Below are 21,548 nucleotides of genomic sequence, written 5' to 3'. Positions count from 1 at the left end.
ATATAGGCAGTATTTATCATTAACAGTAATTAAATATGTGGTGGACAATAATGAATGTTAAGCATTTAGGAGACTCAGGTCGTTTGGAGTGGAGGGCCCACTTCTAAAGACCTTCTATGACTCTGTGGTGGCCTCAGCCATCTTTAATGGTGTGGTCTGCTGGGGTGGCAGCATCTCTGCCAGGGACAGGAAGAGACTGAACAGGCTGATCAAAAGGGCCAGCTCTGTCCTAGGATGCCCTCTGGACCCAGTGGAGGTGGTGAGTGACAGGAGAATGGTGGCTAAGCTGTCATCCCTGTTGGACAACATCTCCCACCCCATGCAGGAGACTGTGACAGCACTGAGCAGCTCCTTCAGTGGCAGGCTGCGGCACCTACGGTGTGGGACGGAGAGATTTCGCAGGTCTTTCCTCCCCACTGCTGTCAGACTCCACAACAAAGACTTTAACTGATCAAACACACACATGTGCAATAACACTAAGTGCAATACTCCTTTCTGGCATCGTTGTATTTTTACTCAGTTGTATACAGCATTTGTATTCTATATTTATCCTATTGTATATTTTATTCTATTTTATTCTACTGTATATAGTATTTTATTTTAGTCTATTCTGTACATTTGTGTACTGTATTTATTCTTATTGTATTCTAATTTTTGCTTCAGAACTTTTGCACTGTCCACTTCCTGCAGTGACAAAACAAATTTACCACGTGTGGGACTAATAAAGGTTATCTTATCTTATCTTATCTTATCTTGACCGTCATTCCAGTTCTGTTTCATAAGGTTTCATCCTGATTCTATTTGGCAGTGTAAGTGGTTATTCCAGTTGATTTTATGGTTCTTCCATTTTGCACTGGATAATGGCTGTCACGGTTCTGGGTCCGTTGGACCCAGTATTTTAAGTTGTTATGGTTTGGTTTAATTTTGAATGATGGATTGTTCTTCATGTTTCTGTTTATCCATGTTTTTGGAAGTGTGGTCTCATGTATTGTTTGAGTTCCATGTGTTATATTCTGCCTCTCAGTGTGCGTCCTTGTTTAGTGGTTTATGGTTTCCTGTTTTGTTTTGAAGGAGTGTGCCTCATGTTAGTGTGTGCAGCTTTGTTCCCCCTGTCTCGTTAGCCCTGATCTCTCCCAGCTGTGTCTCCCTCCTGTTGTCCATTCCCTGATTACTTCTCTGTGTATATTAGCCCTGTGTTTGCCCTTGCTCAGTGTCGCGTCGTACCATCGGAATTTGCCAGTGTGTTTCAGTTCTCTGTTACCAGTATTCTTTGCTCAGTTCATGTTTTGTTTTCTCCAGCAATAAAGCTGAGGTTTTGAGTTACAACCCTGTGTTCGAGTCCTGCGTTTGGATCCTCATCTCCGCCTGCCCACACACTCAGCTCCGCTACCCGTAGCTCAGTGTCCAGTGTCCCCTGCTCAGCAGCCACCCGTAGCTCAGTGTCCAGTGTCCCCTGCTCAGCAGCCACCCGTAGCTCAGTTTCCCGTGTTTCCTGCTCAGCAGCGGCCTGTAGCCCAGTTAGCCGCCCGGCCTGTAGCCCAGTTAGCCGCCCGGCCTGTAGCCCAGTCGCCAACTCCTCCACCACTTTCATCTCAAATTCAGTCACCCGTAGCTCAGTCTCCACCTCCACCACATTCAGCTCCGCTACCCATAGCTCAGTCGCTACCACAATCAGACTTACTACAAACCTTGTTACAGTCCATAACCCAGTCAGTAGCTCAGTTGGTAGAGGAATCATTAGCGTTGTCATCTACTCAGTCAGCCACTCATCTTCACCCTCAGCCAGGGGTCCCTATTGCCTCTGGCCCTGCATCTGCTCCAGCTGGAGGGCTCGGGAGCCCGTCCAGCCCCAAGTCTCGTTGGCTGGAGGGCCCGAGGAGCCCGTCTTCGCCTTTGCCCTCGTCTGGCCCGGCCTCCGTGACTTCGTCTTTGCCCTCGTCTGGCCCGGCCTCCGTGACTTCGCCTTTGCCCTCATCTGGTCCTGCCTCGTCTGGTCCTGCGGTTGCCACACCGTCGTCAGTTCCAGCTCGTCTTGTAACACCTTGCCTCTGCCGGCCGCTTTCCAGGCCTCTAATTGGGCGTCAAGGCCGTCAAGGCTGGCCTCCTGAGAGACATCGTCGCCGCCGCTGGCATCGCGGCCGACCTCCGGACCTGCTCTGTTGCCGCCGCTGCCTTCCGCGTGGCCGGCCCCCTGATTTGTTTTGTCTGCGTCGCCGCCGTTGCCGTGTGCACGGTCGGCCCCCGGAACTGTTTCCCCGTCGCTGCCGTCTGCACGGTCGGCCCCGGAACTGTTTCCCCGTCGCTGCCGTCCGCACGGTCGGCCCCCTGAACTTTTCGTGGACTCTTGCTCCTTGTTTTTTGTTTGTTTTTAAAAAAAACCCCAAAAAACTGGCTACTTTGCGGATTTAATCTGTCGCGGGTTATTTTCAAAACGTGACTCCTGCGATAAATGAGGGACCACTGTACAAGAATCAGTCCATTTAGCATTTACCAAAAATCTAAATTGTGTCAATTATGACTAATGAAACAGGACATGAAGTCATTCTCATTTAATGAAAAGTTAACAACGCAAAAGAAAATTTCTGAGCTTGTTTTGATGCATGAATACTTGTTGTTGAATTGAAGAAGAAAGGTGTGGTAAGATGCTTTGAGATAATGATTTCCTGAAAGAAGAGTTGAAAGTATGAATGAACATTCTGTAAAAATGTAAACACACCCAAACCTGATGTCACCTGTTCAGTATATAAAGTGCAGTGGTGCTCCTCAGCTTTAGTATCACGGTCCAGGCAAACTAATCTGCAGAACTGACCTGTTCATCACAATGAAGCTGCTGTTTTCTCTGTTTCTCCTCTGGGCACTCTCCACCACAGGTAAGGACACTCATTTTACCTGCAGGTAGAAGAGAGTCTAATTTAAAGCTTTAAATCATTCATCTTTTTATCTAACATCGTAATTTTTTTCCAAAGTTAGTGAGTAGTATTGACTCAACTGTAACCTTCTTTAACCCAATATGAACTTTCAAAACATCTCATATTTGGTATATATTTAAATTGTGATGATCATTTCTGTATTTCTCTCCTGATTGCAGCTGGAGCTCTTCAGTGTCAAACCTGCACAAATTCGACGTGTTCAAGCACAGTACCAGTTACATGTTCATCGGAAACAATGTGTGTTACAGCTACCATTCAAGGTAATGTCTTATTCATATCATATTTAATATTTTCACAAAATTACAACTGCTGTGAAGCTATTTGTGTTCCATCAACATTAACAAACTACACTTTGAATTTGTAGCTACTTCATCTGGAACTCCGGTCACACAAATCTACAAGGCATGTGCATCTTCCTCCCTGTGTCCAGCCGTAACCTCTCAGACATTTTCAGTCAACCTGGGTTTTCAAAGTGCTCTGGCTTCTGCTCAATGCTGCGACACAGATAACTGCAACTCAGCAACTCTGCCAAGTAAGTTAAATACTACGTTGCTCATTGAAGACAAAAGAATAATATAAAGCAATAAAAACAATAATCTGATGTTGCAAGGGTCTCTGTTCTGAAATGAAATGTCCTCCTTTTCTGTTTCAGCTCCTGCTTCTCAGTCAAATAATGGTGGAGTATGCAACTTTTGTGACCCTTCCACTGGTCAGTGCTCCTCCACATTACAGTGTCAGGGAGTGGAGAACCAATGCTTCCAATTAACCAGTGAGTCTCTATGTTGTATCAGTTGTGTCATCGGTTTTCTATCAAAGATGATTTCAAATTCTCTTGTGATACATCTGACATATAAAAGAGCAAAAACTTTTACCCTAATTTATACTAAATGTTATCCTTGGGTGTGAAAGTTACTGTGATAAGATTTTAAATTTCAAGCCTGGAAGTCAGACAACACATAAACATTTTAAAAAGCTGTTAAATTGTTCTTTGTGTGAAATATATTAAGCTACCCTGAAATTAGCCAATTTAAAAGAAATTCTGAAATTCTTCTTTTTGATCTGCAGTCAAAAGCAGCACCAGCACGTATGTAGCTCAGGGCTGCGCATCTGCAAACCTGTGTGCAGCTGCTTCAAGCCTGGAATCTCTACCTTTCATGCCGAGCGTTGGTACCATATCAAGTGTTACCTGTTCTGCAGCACCAACTACAACTGCTGCCCCAACTACAACCATCCCCCCAACTACAACTGCAACCACCACCCCAACTACAACTGCAACCACCACCCCAACTACAACTGCAACCACTGCCTCTACAACCAAAAGTGACGCTTGTTCTATCAGACTGGGAATGATCCATCTGCTGCTTGGACTCCTTCTCTTTACCTTTCATTAAAGTCCCGAATAACACAAAAACAAACAAAAGAACATATGATGCTTTAACAAGACTCAAAAACCTTTTGGATATTAACCTTGTGTTTACAAACCACTGTTAAAGTGAAGTCCATGAAAAAAGGCGAGAGTCTTGTTGAAGCTGACTTGGAATAAGTATGTAAGACTTCTTTGTTTGTTGTCATGATGGACAATTATGTCCATTATGTCCAAAATAAATGACATTATTCATTACATTTATTTGACATATATACATGTATATTCCTCCATGTATGCAAATGTATGCAATTCATTTAATACTAAATGGGTGACACAACTGAATCCTTATAGCAATAACAAAGCATTGCTTTGTGCTTTTTATTTTCTGCATGTCTCTCTTTCTAATCTGATCTATATTACTAGTGATCAATGGTGGATCTGCAAGGGTGGATCTACAAGGGTGGCATGTGCCCACCTAAAAATAGTCTCTTGCCATCCCTAGTGGCACCCAAGTTTTGCAGTGTTGTTTATTAAAATAAGCCAGCATTAACCCTTTGAGCCTAGCTACAGTTACAGTTAACAATGACAGAGTGGGCAATACAGTAAGTTTGCACCTCCTTTTGTCAGACCTGCAGGGTTTAAGCTTGTGGTGTTCTCCTCTGTCTTATGGCAGACAAACTATTTTTTTGCACTGGCACAAATAATTTGTGGCATCTTACTGTGACACCTGATTGTTGTCTAATTTTTGTTTTAGTAGTTTTAAATGGCAAAAAACTCCAGTTACATTGGCTGCATTTTTAGGTAAAGAGTTGTATAGAACTTTATTGTTTACAAAATTTGGGTGTAGGTCTTTAGAATTTAGGAAATTTCTGTAGTTCTGCCCCTGCTGATGATAAAGATACAATAAAGCCCTTGTCCTATATCCTTCTGTGTTTCAGTGTTAAACTGGGAACATTTCTGACATATGCTGGTATAGATTAATTTGGTGGTGTGGAGGCTGCTGCTTACAATCCTCTGTGTAGTTTTCACAACCGCTGGCAGAGTCATCTTCTTTGCCATAGAGCAGATTCCATGCCACACAGTGATGCAGGAGCACAGGGAACTCTCTACCACACATCTGTAGAATAGTTTCAGGACTGAGTTTCCAAGTCCAGTGTTCCTTCACTTCCTGAGAAAGTAGAGTGTGCTGGTGCACCTTGTTAACCACAAAGAAAAAGTTGTGGTTCCAGATCAGGTCCACAGAGGGATGTTCAACAAGGTAATTAAAACTGAACACCTTTTCAACTGCTCCTCAATGTGTAGGAATGGAAGGGAGTTTCTGCCCTTCATGAAATGCTGAGACTGGTATCCCTGCACCATCTTTTCAGCCTTTTTTCTCCTGCCTGTATTCAGATTCATCATTCCGCCCCATCTATCACACACTTAATATATTAAATGTAAAAGTTAATTACAGTACAATTAGAAAAATCCCGAACAACCATGTGAAACGGATACGGTTGAACAGTACGATTATTCCTCAAATTCCAGTATTGAATAAAAGCTGTATGCCGAGAGTGAATGAGACGAGACATCGATTCACTGATCTACACTACTAGGATAGAAATGTCATTTAGACTGGAGAAGTGTAGTAGGTTGGTAACAAAAAGAGGAAAGCTAGTCAGAACTGAGGGTACTGCACTACCAGAAGGGAAAATTGCAGAAATAAAGGATTCCGGGTAGCAAATGGGAACAATGATAAATGGACTGGTTCTTATTTAGCACATATCTACTCTAACTGAGCACTCAAAGTCCTTTACACAACTCTCCTCATTCACCCATTTACACAAGCACCTTTTTTTCTACATAAATGCTTTCTATCTAACATTCGCACAAATTCAATGGATGCATTTGAGAACAACTTGGGGTTAGTATCTATCTATCTATCTATTGTTAAGGGTCCGAAATTGAGGACGAGAGTAAAACAACAATGGTCCAGAAGAGCTTGTTCAAACAATTGATTTTAATGAATACACGCAGCGTGGGGAGATGTAAACTGCAGAACATCAGTTGTAAATCTCCACCCAAAAATACACTTCAGACTGCTTTTATACATCAGGGTATTATAACGCCCCCTCTTGCGTTTACAAGCACATAATTTGCATCTTAAGAACATTATTTTCCTCTTTACAGACAATGATCAATCTTAAGAGATGAATGCAGACACAGAAGTTCCCCTTTCTGGCATCCTTTTCCAAATATGGTGATGAGGTCCCCATGGACTTGTCCTCCTTCTGTCACCTGTTGTCAAGTGAACTCTAGTGCAACATGTTGCTGAATACACTCAGCATATAAGCTTTTGAGATTATAGATTTAACTCAACGATTTAAAGTGGTTATACCTGCACCTGTAATAAACATGTTAATATGTGATTGTGATTATGATAACCCCTGTAATACAAATTATAACATAATGCCAGCAGCTTCAATAAATGCTTTGATGAAATGATACTTAATGCAATGATAAAGATGATGGTTATATAAAATAATTCCTTTCATCCCACAATTCCCTCTCTTGACGTCTCTTTCAGAGACGTCACCACACCGTTTTCTTGTGTCACTCTTCGACCCACTCTGTCACCTCTAGATCCATTAATGGCATCATGGGCACCGAAACCACCATTCCCAGGTCCACTGCCTTCGCTCTGACCCTCTCTAGCCGTCCTCTGACTCAGCAAATCAGACAATAACCTCATGTCATCTAGGTGGTCCAGTAATAAAACACCAGCTCCCACTTGAAAACACTTCATGCTTAAGTGGTCTCTGCTCCTTTCCTGGGTCCCTCTCTAGTGGAAATCTTCTCCTGTAAGGGATAGAAAACAAACAGCCTCTCTCTGCTACACCTCACTAATCTACTGTGTTCATCTAATGTTCCTTTAATTATTCAAAGTTGGTTCACAATATCATGTTCTGGGCTCTATCCTTTATATTAACTTTACTTAATCTCAATGCTCTTTATGTGTGTGAGCAACGCTTTTAGTTCTATTAAACACACCCAGGGTAAAATATACACCATCCCCCTGTCAGCCTAAATCTCCGCTAGAAAGCACACTTCAAAATTTTCTATCAGGATTTATGCCTTTTTGCTTCAAGCATATACATAACATGCAAAAGTTACTGTTAATGCCAGTTAGACAAGTTTCCATTATCTACAACATTTTGTTTCACCCGTCTCACCCCCACACGTTTCCTGTTCACTTATTGCATACTTATCTTTAACACCTTCTGCCTCAGTAGTTGCTAAGCAGAAACAAAGCAACATGTGTTCCACCTTTACCCTATAAAATAAATCTATGTCATGTTTGTGTCTGTGAGCATGTTGTGCATTCATTCATTACACTCCACGCCATCCCTGCAAGTTAGGAGCTATATAGTTAAAAGCTACATCAAGTCCAGGCCTTTGACCTCGCCTATGTTTAAATCATGTGTGTTTGTAAGCGTGAATGCTGTTTATCCTTCTATTGCTCCAAGTCCCCCGCAATATATCGACTGAGAGATTGCGCTCGTCGAAGCTTATGATCTTAAATGGACCGAACATCAACTCTGTTAATGAGCACGATCGCAATGTGTAAGAAATAATCATTTCTACATATATAATCTCCAATATCATTCATTTGAGTCAGCGACACTTTTAACACTCTCTTAAGAAGCTCTCTCCTCTACCCCAGAAATAAATCTATGTAATATCTGTATGTGTAAGCCTGCATTATAACCACTTATCCTAGAAATCAAAAAGAAATAAAACCTTTTCTACTCCTAAAATCTTCGCTTGTTTTCCCCAAAGCATATCTTTTATTCAAAAATGTCCCACAATTTCCCTTTAAATTTGGTGTACAACTTCTCATGAACACCGGCATTTTATCTTCTAAACAGGATTCAGTTCATTTTAATCCTTTAACTTAAACATAACAATTTCTGCCCCAGTTTTACCATATCTAAATTATCAAAAACTCCAAAAGTCATAAAATGATCCTAAAACTCATTTCAAATTAACCCTTAAATCCCTCTCTTTTTTGACCCATCTCATGTGTCAAAAAATTCAAAATGCTTCACCCAAGCTTAAAAACCCAAAAGAAAAAGGTTAGTCATATCATTTCTCAAAACAGCTCAGCAATCCTCCTCTCCGGTGGATCTGCTCCAGCCCTGTAAACCTGTGTTTAAGGAATGAAATCAATTTAATCATCATGTCACATCTCCTCGAACTCCTTGCTCCATTCAAAATCTGGATCCTTGGAACTTCCTGGAAACAAAACCTGTACTTTACATTACATACTCAACTCTCCCCCCTTATGAGCCAATCTGTGTTATAACAAAGAAAAGTTAGAACAGTTATCAATCATGTGTTTCTTCAGTTAATGGTAACATAAGTTATGTCAAAAAGTGTTTCCCTTTTAGCATTTGGCCTACACCCAACAATATAATGTAATAACATAATCTAACCCAGTCAATAAAACTGAAATTTTCTCACAGCAACTCAAAAATCAGCATCCCCAGAATTAAGTCTTCCACTCGTCCTGCTTATGACAAAAGCAAAACAAAGCATCCCCTTTCTCTTGCTGGCATAGTAAATTGTTTGTCCACATCTAGTCATCCCCACCTTGGTCCAGTCACACACATTCACTCACCTACATTCACACCTGATATTTTTACTCATGGTATAGGCTCCCGCGCAAAATCAGATACTCCCCTCTCAGCAAAATGAGCTCATTCATTTGTTTTATTTTGTTTTTTAGAAAATAGTTCTTTATGCTTTTGACTGGATTGGCTCGCCGCAATCCTTTTAGACAGACTCTCACAATCTGATCAGGTCCCCACTGGTAGACTCCTCCTCAGCCAATTATAATCTGGAAAGCCCACCTTATGATTGTTCTCCCGAGAATTTGTCAGCGCTGTTAGTTCACTCTCTTCCAGGCCTGCTTCAGAACAAAAATGAGAAAAAGAGAGCTGATTATTAGCTCATCAAAACACAAAACAAAATCACCTGACAGGTTTTTCTAAGTGCACTGGTGCTGTCACTTGGTGTTCGCTCGCTTTGTGGTAGAGTATCACTTCCTGTTCCTGCTCAAACACAGTGGTGTTTCTGAGTAGCTTTTCTGCTTAGCAATTTAATTTAAATCTTTTGATACATCCCTTTTTCATAGTATAATCTTAATGTGCTTCATCTGAATCACCCTTTCTGTGTACTCACTACCTAATTTATAGCCAAAGTATTCACTCACTGTCTCTTTACTGTTTCGCTAGCTTAGCTTAGCTCGTAGCCGACTCGTTAGCACCATGGCTACTTCACCTGTCCCTCCTGCACTTTCCTGCTCATTGTGTCAGATGTTTAGCTACTCCTCGGCCTCCTTTAGCAGTAATGATACCTGTAACAAATGTAGTATATTTGCAGCTCTGGAGGCCAGGATTACTGAATTGGAGACTCGGCTTCGCACCCTTCATTCACCCGTAGCTAGCCAGGCCCCTGTAGCTGGTGCAGCCGAAGATAGCGTAGGCCCCGCTAGCTGTTCCCCGGCAGACCCCAAGCAGCTGGGGAAAGAGGGCGGCTGGGTGACGGTGAGGAGGAAGCATAGTCTTAAACTGAAGCCCCAGGTACACCACCAACCTGTTCATGTGTCTAACCGTTTTTCCCCACTCGGCGATACACCCGCCGGGGGTCAAACTCTGGTAATTGGTGATTCTGTTCTCAGACATGTGAAGCTAGAGACACCGGCAACCATAGTCAATTGTCTTCCAGGGGCCAGAGCAGGCGACATTGAAGGAAATTTAAAACTGCTGGCTAAGGGTAAACGTAAATATGGTAAGATCATAATTCACGTCGGCAGTAATGACACCCGGTTACGCCAATCGGAGGTCACTAAAATCAATATTGAATCGGTGTGTAACTTTGCCAAAACAATGTGGGACTCTGTAGTTTTCTCTGGTCCCCTCCCCAATCAGACCAGGAGTGACATGTTTAGCCGCATGTTCTCCTTAAATTGCTGGCTGTCTGAGTGGTGTCCCAGAAACGATGTGGGCTTCATAGATAATTGGCAAACCTTCTGGAGGAAACCTGGTCTTGTTAGGAGAGACGGCATCCATCCCACTTTGGATGGAGCAGCTCTCATTTCTAGAAATATGGACCAATTTATTAAACCCCCCAAAATATGACTATCCAGAGTTGGGACCAGGAAGCAGAGTTGCAGTCTTACACGCCTCTCTGCAGCTTCTCTCCTCCTGCTACCCCCCCAAAAACCCATCTCCATTGAGACTGTGTCAGCTCCCAAAAAGACAAAAAACAAACCAAAAACCAGCAATAAACAACTTAAACATAAAAAATCACAAAGAAAGAACAATACAGTATCCACATCTGAACCAAAGAGTAAAACAGTGAAATGTGGATTATTAAATATTAGGTCTCTCTCCTCCAAGTCTCTGTTAGTACATGACTTAATAATTGATCAACAAATCGATTTACTCTGCCTTACAGAAACCTGGTTGCAGCAGGATGAGTATGTTAGTTTAAATGAATCAACACCCCCGAGTCATTCTAACTACCAGAAATCCCGAAGCACAGGCCGAGGGGGCGGTGTGGCAGCAATTTTTCACACCAGCCTATTAATTAACGAAAGACCAAGACAGACTTTTAATTCATTTGAAAGCCTGATGCTTAGCCTCGTCCACCCCAGCTGTAAAACTCAGAAACCAGTCTTACTTGTTATCATCTATCGTCCACCTGGGCCTTACACAGAGTTTCTCTCTGATTTCTCAGACTTTTTATCTGATTTAGTGCTCAGCTCAGATAAAATAATTATTGTGGGTGATTTTAACATCCATGTAGATGCTAAAAATGACAGTCTCAACATCGCATTTAATCTGTTATTAGACTCAATTGGCTTCTCTCAAAATGTAAAAGAACCCACCCACCCCTTTAATCACACTCTAGATCTTGTTTTAACGTATGGCATAGAAACTGAACATTTAACAGTGTTTCCTGAAAACCCTCTGCTGTCTGATCATTTCCTGATAACATTTACATTTACAATAATTGATTACACAGCAGTGGAGAGTAGACTTTATCAAAGTAGATGTCTTTCTGAAAGTGCTGTAACTAAGTTTAAGAATATAATCCACCCACTGTTATCATCTTCAATGCCCTGTACCAACATAGAGCAGAGCAGCTATCTGAACGCTACTCCAACAGAGGTCGATTATCTTGTTAATAATTTTACCTCCTCACTACGTACGACTCTGGATACTGTAGCTCCTGTGAAAACTAAGGCCTCAAATCCAAAGTCCCTGACTCCGTGGTATAATTCTCAAACACGTAGCCTAAAGCAGATAACTCGTAAGCTGGAGAGGAAATGGCGTGTCACAAATTTAGAGGATCATCATTTAGCCTGGAGAAATAGTTTGCTGCTTTATAAGAAAGCCCTCCGCAAAGCCAGAACATCTTACTATTCGTCACTGATTGAAGAAAATAAGAACAACCCTAGGTTTCTCTTCAGCACTGTAGCCAGGCTGACAAAAAGTCAGAGCTCTACTGAGCCAACAATCCCTTTAACGTTAACTAGTAATGACTTCATGAACTTCTTCACAAATAAAGTTTTTATCATTAGAGAAAAAATTACCAATAATCATCCCACAGATGTAACATTATCTACAGCTACTTTTAGTACCATCAATGTTAAGTTAGACTCTTTTTCTCCAATTGATCTTTCTGAGTTAACTTCAATAATTAATTCCTCCAAACCATCAACGTGTCTTTTAGACCCCATTCCTACAAAACTGCTCAAAGAAGTCCTGCCATTAATTAATGCTTCAATCTTAAATATGATCAACCTATCTCTAATAATCGGCTATGTACCACAGGCCTTCAAGGTGGCTGTAGTTAAACCTTTACTTAAAAAGCCATCTCTAGACCCAGCTGTCTTAGCTAATTATAGGCCAATCTCCAACCTTCCTTTCATATCAAAAATCCTTGAAAGAGTAGTTGTCAAACAGCTAACAGATCATCTGCAGAGGAATGGCTTATTTGAAGCGTTTCAGTCAGGTTTCAGAGCTCAGCACAGCACAGAAACAGCTTTAGTGAAGGTTACAAATGATCTTCTTATGGCCTCTGACAGTGGACTCATCTCTGTGCTTGTCCTGCTAGACCTCAGTGCTGCATTCGATACTGTTGACCATAATATCCTATTAGAGCGATTAGAACATGCTGTAGGTATTACAGGTACTGCACTGCAGTGGTTTGTATCATATCTATCTAATAGACTCCAATTTGTACATGTAAATGGAGAGTCCTCTTCAGACACTAAGGTCAATTATGGTGTTCCACAGGGTTCAGTGCTAGGACCAATTCTATTTACATTATACATGCTTCCCTTAGGCAGCATCATTAGAAGACATAGCATAAATTTTCACTGCTATGCAGATGACACGCAGCTCTATCTATCCATGAAGCCAGGTATCACAGACCAATTAGTTAAACTGCAGGAATGTCTTAAAGACATAAAGACCTGGATGGCCACTAACTTTCTGCTTCTTAATTCAGATAAAACTGAGGTTATTGTACTCGGCCCTGAAAATCTTAGAAATATGGTATCTAAGCAGATTCTTACTCTGGATGGCATTACCTTGGCCTCCAGTAACACTGTGAGAAACCTTGGAGTCATTTTTGACCAGGACATGTCCTTCAACGCACATATTAAACAAATATGTAAGACTGCTTTCTTCCATTTGCGCAACATCTCTAAAATTAGAAATATCCTGTCTCAGAGTGATGCTGAAAAACTAGTTCATGCATTTATTACTTCCAGGCTGGACTACTGTAATTCTTTATTATCAGGATGTCCTAAAAACTCGCTGAAAAGCCTTCAGCTAATCCAAAATGCTGCAGCAAGGGTACTGACAGGGACTAGAAAGAGAGAGCATATTTCTCCTGTTTTGGCTTCCCTTCATTGGCTTCCTGTTAAATCCAGAATTGAATTCAAAATCCTGCTCCTCACATACAAGGTCTTAAATAATCAGGCCCCATCTTATCTTAATGACCTTGTAGTACCATATCACCCTATTAGAGCACTTCGCTCTCGCTCTGCAGGCCTACTTGTTGTTCCTAGAGTATTTAAAAGTAGAACGGGAGGCAGAGCCTTCAGTTTTCAGGCCCCTCTTCTGTGGAACCAACTTCCAGTTTGGATTCGGGAGACAGACACTATCTCTACTTTCAAGATTAGGCTTAAAACGTTCCTTTTTGCTAAAGCATATAGTTAGGGCTGGACCAGGTGACCCTGAATCCTCCCTTAGTTATGCTGCAATAGACATAGGCTGCCGGGGATTCCCATGATGCATTGAGTTTTTCCCTTCCAGTCACCTTTCTCACTCACTATGTGCTAATAGACCTCTCTGCATCGAATCATATCTGTTATTAATCTCTGTCTCTCTTCCACAGCATGTCTTTCATCCTGTTTTCCTTCTCTCACCCCAACCGGTCGCAGCAGATGGCCGCCCCTCCCTGAGCCTGGTTCTGCCGGAGGGTTCTTCCTGTTAAAAGGGAGTTTTTCCTTCCCACTGTCGCCAAAGTGCTTGCTCATAGGGGGTCATATGATTGTTGGGTTTTTCTCTGTATTTATTATTGTGCTATCTACTGTACAATATAAAGCGCCTTGAGGCGACTTTTGTTGTGATTTGGCACTATACAAATAAAATTGAATTGAATTGAATTGAAAACTAATGGGCCCCCTTAGACATGTCCATGTTTATTAAAACTCCCTCTATTAAAATAAAAAACAACAACCTCAAAAATCTTAAACAATCTTAAATGTCACCCGTTCAACACACCGAAAACCTCGTCAAAAGCTGCACCGTTTTGCACACAACAATATCCCCCTTTAAGCACTTTACCTTACTTAGATTCAGCCTAAGATATAAACACGTTATAACAATGTGTCAACACTGAATTATAAATTTCTTGTCCAAATCTGCACCTCTGAACAGTCTACTTTGCTTCCTTTCCTTAAGGCCTCAATCACACACACACACAGGAAGCTCCTCTGTCATCACTCACTCGAGCTAATTTGCATACTGAGTCATATCTCAACTTCAGGCTATAAGTCTATTTTATTAAACATTCACACCATTCTATCACTCATAAAATTAGCAAGCTGATTTTCATTGCGTATGTTTGTGTTCTTAACCAAAATTAATCAATGTCTATGCATTAATCTTCATGAGCTTGTCTGTGTAAAGTTAATGCATTTTCTGTTTGTGTGTGTGTTTTGTAAATGTTTCTTTTTCTGAGTTTTCAGACTCCTTCACAATTATCCACTTAAACAGTCAGTTTGCTCTTTCCCATTTTTGCTAACCCAAATTTTGATTTCCCACCTCAAATAACAGCATTCCTTGTCTTCAGCCAGGAGTCATGGCTTGCTTTTGACGTTCAGGAACACACGGCTATAAACAATTTGACCAGAAACTTGCCTTAACATGTCCAGTCATGTTAATTTATAAATTTCTTCCGACCGCTGCATTGGAGAATTGATCCAGGTCTGCTTTGCGCCTAAAAATAACAAACTGAGACATTTTCATTATTATCATCAGTGGTTAAATGACCCATTTTCTCTCTCTGGTCAAAAATACCAACTTATGTCATGTATGTAAGCATGTTCTTCCTTGCGTCATGTGGTCATGTTAATGGAGTGTAAGCTGTTTTCTTCGTTGCAAGTGTTCGTCACAATAAGGCTTAATTCATGCATCTTTTCTCTGAGTTCTTGATTCAAACTATCTCACTTCTGATTTATTCCAAAAATAATTTCACGTGTAACAACAAAATGATTTCACATGTACAATTTGTGTATGTGTGTTTTCTATTCATTAATATGATTGTCAGTTATTTTCTCTTTTTATTTTTACCTTTTCTTTTGTTTACCTCTTTGTTGTGATCTGGTGGACATCCCTAAACCATCATGAGTTCAGCCTTCCATTTCAATCCAATTATCTCCTGTATTCTCGCACTCAAACTCGTCCGAGCTTGACCTCTGACTGGTCCGTGTCTCCTCTCACAGTGTCCTGTGTGGCCTTAGAATCTCCACCAAACACAGACAGCTCTTTCTTCTTCTCTGTTGATCTTTTAAGTCTTCTCCTTCAAGCATGGCAAATATGAAACTCAGTGTCCAGTGCTTTTCCACAGTTCTTTATCCCACTGTTCAACTGCCCAGCCTGTAATTCACAGTACATGTTGCATCACGTGCTTTCTTACATGCTACTGCTGGGGTCGTCAGTCGTCGTCAGTGTTTCATTTGCACTGTCTTTTGCTTCCTGTACATTCTTCAAGTCCACGATGTTCTGTCGGTCTTCGTCACAACATTAACTGTCCTTTTGAGCTTCTTCTCAGGATCGGGACAAAGTGACAGGTCAAGCCATAAAATTTTAGCCAAAAACTGGCTTATTTTCCCAATTGTGTCAATCTATCCCTTTTTCCGCTGTACTCAAAGTTCCAGGTTGAGAGAAGTCCACCTGTATTAACACACTAAAGCATACAATTAATATCCTTTTCCTTTCTTTTCTTAAAGCCTCCATTTGCTTCATATGCCTAGAGTTTTAACTCGTCTGTTTGTCTGTTTCTGCAGACTCTGTCTTTCTTTGTATTTTATAGCCTACAAACCATCAGTAATTCTACTAAATCTTGATCTAAAAACAATCCACCCTTGTTTCACGCACACTTTTAAATATTGTAAGCTCTTTGGTCATTCACACAATGCTTTCATAATCGTCTCACACACACTGCCTTTTCTCTCAAACTTCCACCTTTTCACTCACTCTACTAACACCCTTCATAGTGTTATTATTACCTATTTATTATTTGGTACAAATCACACCCAATCACTCAAATATAGTACTCACCGCATTCACACACTTAAAATCACTCAAAATACGCTTTCCTAAGAGTATTTTATCAGGCATGCTTTTCAGACTCAGAAAGAGCAAGTGAAATAAAAACAATTGAAACCTCTAATCATTCTCACAGCACACACATAAAATGGAAAAAATAAATAAATAAATAAACACCTGCATTTATTGCTGAAGAAATGTTACTACTGAAAGTAATATGTTAGTCTTAAGTATATACAATGCACTCCATATATATATATATATATAACTCAAAACTCAGTCAATTACTATACATCCACTACAGCAACTCAAAACTTTATTTATAACCCTCTAATAAACATAAATGGCATCTTAAACACACGCATTCACCAATGTTTGCAGCAGTACTTGTGAAACCAACTGTGGTTTAAGCAGTTCACAGCTTCCTAATTTGCATTTTCATACACACTCCTTCTAAAAATGGCATCAGCACTTCAGCTCAGTGCTGGGTCAGAGACTCCTTTCACACCAAACCTCTTACTTTATATTACAAAGACGTCCTATAATTACAACTGCAGAGATTATCAGGCCTGACATTTCGAAACCTACACAATTTAGACAAATTTAAGTTAACCCTCCAAGGGATAAACTCCAAGTTTTTTATTGTCAATTACCCAGTATCAGTTCCAAACTGTCTCTGGTCTAATTTCTAAAGTCCCTAACTCAATTTAAAAGCGTCCAACGCCCAAGCTCCAAGCTTTGCTGGCCAAAAAAAGCGCAGATACCGTTCCAAACGGTAAAGTGGTCCAACCACTAGCTATTTTGAAGGTTCCCAAGTTCTCCCCGGTCGCCAGCCGTACTAACCCTATTCGCCGATAGGTCAAGGCCAAGCGTCCTTGGCCAGGAGGGAGCGTCACCTCCGAGAAATGTGCTTCTAAGCAGTCCAACTGCCATTCTACAAAAATTTGCCTTCATTTTAAAACAACCATCACAACTTTACATGAAGTATATGACCGAAGCCGGTTCAACCGTCTCACCAATTAAAAATGACCAATTACCTATTATACTTAAGTCACTTAACAGTCCAACTGTTTTAAATTCTGTTAGCAGTCCAACTGCTTTAAATCCTCATTACTGTCACTTTCAATGTTTCATTATCATTTTCAACTTCAATTCTCATGAGATTTTCACCAAAATCAAAACAGACATTTACCAGTAATTTCAGTGAGTAAACTTTAATTTTCAATGTCCAATTTGGCACAGTTTGGAAATAATTCAACAGGTAGTGCCTTACCTTTAGATAAGCCGGCTTATGTCCACTCACTTCGACCACTGACTCGTGTCTGCCCGTTCGAGCGCCTCGGACCTTCTAGGTCTCAACCTCCAACTCTCTCCCCCCTCAACCACCGGCCAATGCACCAAATGTTAAGGGTCCAAAATTGAGGACGAGAGTAAAACAACAATGGTCCAGAAGAGCTTGTTCAAACAATTGATTTTAATGAATACACGCAGCGTGGGGAGATGTAAACTGCAGAACATCAGTTGTAAATCTCCACCCAAAAATACACTTCAGACTGCTTTTATACATCAGGGCATTATAACGCCCCCTCTTGCGTTTACAAGCACATAATTTGCATCTTAAGAACATTATTTGCCTCTTTACAGACAATGATCAATCTTAAGAGATAAATGCAGACACAGAAGTTCCCCTTTCTGGCATCGGGCGATCGTGGCTCAAGAGTTGGGAGCTCGCCTTGTAATCGGAAGATTGCCGGTTCGAGCCCCGGCTTGGACAGTCTCGGTCGTTGTGTCTTTGGGCAAAACACTTCACCTGTTGCCTACTGGTGGTGGTCAGAGGGCCCGGTGGCGCCAGTGTCTGGCAGCCTCGCCTCTGTCAGTGTGCCCCAGGGTGGCTGTGGATACAACGTAGCTTGCCATCACCAGTGTGTGAATGTGTGCGTGAATGGGTGGATGACTGGACGTGTAAAGCGCTTTGGGGTCCTTAGGGACTAGTAAAGCGCTATACAAATACAGGCCATTTACCATTTACCATCCTTTTCCAAATATGGTGATGAGGTCCCCATGGACTTGTCCTCCTTCTGTCACCTGTTGTCAAGTGAACTCTAGTGCAACATGTTGCTGAATACACTCAGCATATAAGCTTTTGAGATTATAGATTTAACTCAACGATTTAAAGTGGTTATACCTGCACCTGTAATAAACATGTTAATATGTGATTGTGATTATGATAACCCCTGTAATACAAATTATAACATAATGCCAGCAGCTTCAATAAATGCTTTGATGAAATGATACTTAATGCAATGATAAAGATGATGGTTATATAAAATAATTCCTTTCATCCCACACTATCTATCTATCTATCTATCTATCTATCTATCTATCTATCTATCTATCTACGTACCTACCTATCTATCTATCTAGTCATGTGAGAAAATTAGGACACACTATGAAAGCTTGTATATTTTAAAATATATTTGGACATGTGGATATTTAGTATCAATTTTAATGATACTGAGGTATCCAAATAATATAATTAAACGTTTAAAAAAACAAGAAAAGCCTTTTTAAAACTTTATGTGAAATGTAATTTAAAAAGAACGCAATTTCTGGTGAGGAATAAATTAGGATCTAAAAAATTTTTTTCCCTCTAACCCCTGCGGGCGGTCTGTCCTTCAAGCTCGGGTCCTCTACCAGAGGCCTGGGAGCTTGAGAGTCCTGACAGTGATCTCAGATGTTGTTCCTGGGATCTGCTGGAGCCACTCGCCTAGCTTGGGAGTCACTTTTTACCTCTTAAGCTACAGCCATCACAGGTCCTAGCACCCAACCCAGGAGGCCCCTAGGAAAGCTGCAACAGCCAAATATCTGCAGAGAGTAAGGCAAATCCTGAGCAGTCAACTGAATGGAAAGAACAACAATTGGGCAATCAATACCTACGCCCTGCTGGTGATCAGATACCTTGCTGGAATTATCAGCTGCCCAAAGGAGGAGATAGAAGCCACTAACAAGGAACCTCCTCACCATGCATGGAGGGATTCATCCCAAGTTCAGTATCCTGAGACTGTAGGGTAGGTTAAGCAGATAAGAGTGAGTGTCAGAACCATTACCCACAGTGAAACAAAGAAATCCATAAATAAATCAGGGAGGTGACCACAACTGATATTTTGCTTAGTGATTATCTCAGATGCCAGAAACCAGAGAAAGAAGAGGCACAAGAGGTAGGAACTATCATGGAAGGACAGACCCCTGCATAGCATGTACCACCGGCTGTTAGAAGAAGTGGCAGAAAAATCCTACCAGTGCCTGGACAAAGCTGGACTGAAAGACAGCACAGAGGCACTACAAATGGTAGTACAGAAACAAGCTCTAAGCATAGGCTTGGTTCTACCGCTCCAAGCAAGTCCCAAGGTGCACGCTGTGCAAAGATGGCCCTGAGACAATCCAGCACATAACAGCAGGGTCATAGCAGGCAGTGCATACATGGAGCACTATAACCAACTGGCCTGCATAATATACAGTAACATCTATGCCGACTATGGCCTGGAAGTTGCAGGTTTAAAATGCGATATGTCCTCTAGGGTGATCGAGCATGACTGAGCAAAGATTGTGTGAGACTCAGATAAAGACAGACAAACTGGTGATGGCTAAGCAACCAGACAAAGTAGTGGTGGACAAGCAGAAGAAGTTGGCCATAGTAACAGATGTAGCTATATTAACAGATAACAGCATCAGGAAAAAGAAATGTGAGAAGCTCCAGAAGTACCAAGGGCTGAGGGGGGAGCTCAAGAAGATGTGGAGTTTGAAGGCAACACTGGTTTCTGAGGTAACTGGAGGACCTTCAAAGTGGGCAAGTGGCTTTAACAGGTCCCAGGAACAACATCTGAGACCTCCAAAGGAGGGCAGTCCTAAGGCACAGCATTAGTATCCAAAACTCAGCTCCTTAATTTCTCTGCAGGATGCTTTTCCTCAGTGGTCTGGAAGAACACAATGCTCAGACATCTTACCTGGCTGCCCTTCTGCTCAGCCAGATCACTGCAACAGGAAGAAAATGTCGGACATCTTGGCTCATTCACTTCGCCTCTCACCTCCATACTCACCTGGTTGCATCCCCCTTGGAGCACATTACTCATCACTTTCCAAGTAAGGATGATTTCTAGTAAAGACTCATCTTGCTTCCGGTATTCTCTGCCTTTCAAGGATCCGCCTCTCCTTCTGTTGCAGTAGGCTCCACACCTGTGACTCTCACTCCCTGCTGAGCCCTTGTGGGTAGAATTATTGAGTTAAAAAAAGACTTGTGGGTCCACTTCACGTACAAGCCAACTGGCCTTCTGACAAAACTGAGAGGGGAATTAATTTTTTGATTTTTGATTTTTTTGCTCAAGGTGATATTGATATGAAGTAACAACCAATCCAACCCAGACATGCAAAGGATTTAAACCATAGATGTTCAAAAATTAAGTTATGTCTCAGTATAGTGCAGTATAGGGAAGTGAAAGTGTGGCAGTACAAGGTGCAAGACCAACACTGAGTTTATACTCTATGGCTTATGTTGGATACAGTTTGAATCCACAGTCTTAGGCTTAGTTTTCCCGAGATGGATACGGTCTCAAACTAAAATGTTTTTCAGTGGAGAGCTTGACTGAAGTTTTCTTCTAGTTCAGTACTTGGCTTAACGGATGTCTAGGAAACCAGCTGTATTCTTTTTTAATATTATGAATATATTTGAAATTCTCTGGCACTGTTTTTTTCCCCCTTTCTGTTAGACTCCATTCTGCTCAGTCATTAAACGGGCTAAAGTGTGTTTTTACTGTCACTTTACAATATTTGACTTGCAGGGCTCACATCCTCATTTTATGTTTGACAGCTTTTTAGTAGGTAAAAGCAAATGGCTTGGACATGAATTGATGAATTGCCTTACCTCAGTGAGATAAATCCAACTGGTGTACCTAAAATAATGCTTTACACACTAACATTTGCTCATTATTCTCTTGCTCTTGGCGAAGGCGGTCGCACTTTTTTTCCCTCCTCCTTTCCTCTCCCTTAGCTTCCCTGCTTAGCCTCTTGTGTCCTTGTCTAGTCTCGTGTTTTTTGTATTACTTTTCCCTAGAACACTCTCTCACAGTCTGTTCTCTAAAACCTAAAAGAGGAATTATGGATTTGATCAACTGGTCTCTGAATGCGATTGACACCCCTTCAACGAGAAGTCTGGGCTCGGGTGAGCCTGAGTGCTGAAGATATCTACCTATTCGGAACCATGATAACAGTGTTCTTGCTGATCGGAGCAGGCTTGACCCTGGCTTATCGAAGAATTAAGGAAGCGGAACCGGCTGTTCAAACCCCCACAAGGCTGCCCGCTGG

At 41.4% G+C, this 21,548-nt stretch overlaps 1 protein-coding gene across 1 annotated transcript; it reads left to right on the top strand.

Moving 5' to 3' along the window:
- The first annotated feature begins 2,575 nt into the window (after positions 1-2,575).
- On the top strand, positions 2,576-5,199 carry LOC100691277 (phospholipase A2 inhibitor and Ly6/PLAUR domain-containing protein-like). Its single transcript, XM_003448852.5, has 5 exons — positions 2,576-2,870; positions 3,089-3,190; positions 3,295-3,462; positions 3,583-3,699; positions 3,996-5,199. The coding sequence occupies exons 1-5, from the start codon at positions 2,822-2,824 to the stop codon at positions 4,319-4,321; spliced, it is 762 nt and encodes a 253-aa protein (XP_003448900.1). The 5' UTR covers positions 2,576-2,821; the 3' UTR covers positions 4,322-5,199.
- Positions 5,200-21,548: the final 16,349 nt, after the last annotated feature.

This window comes from Oreochromis niloticus, linkage group LG17, assembly GCF_001858045.2.
Source record: "Oreochromis niloticus isolate F11D_XX linkage group LG17, O_niloticus_UMD_NMBU, whole genome shotgun sequence".
NCBI lineage: Eukaryota > Metazoa > Chordata > Actinopteri > Cichliformes > Cichlidae > Oreochromis > Oreochromis niloticus.
Note: the sequence above shows the minus strand (reverse complement) of the source record. Positions and strands in the feature narration are given on the sequence as shown.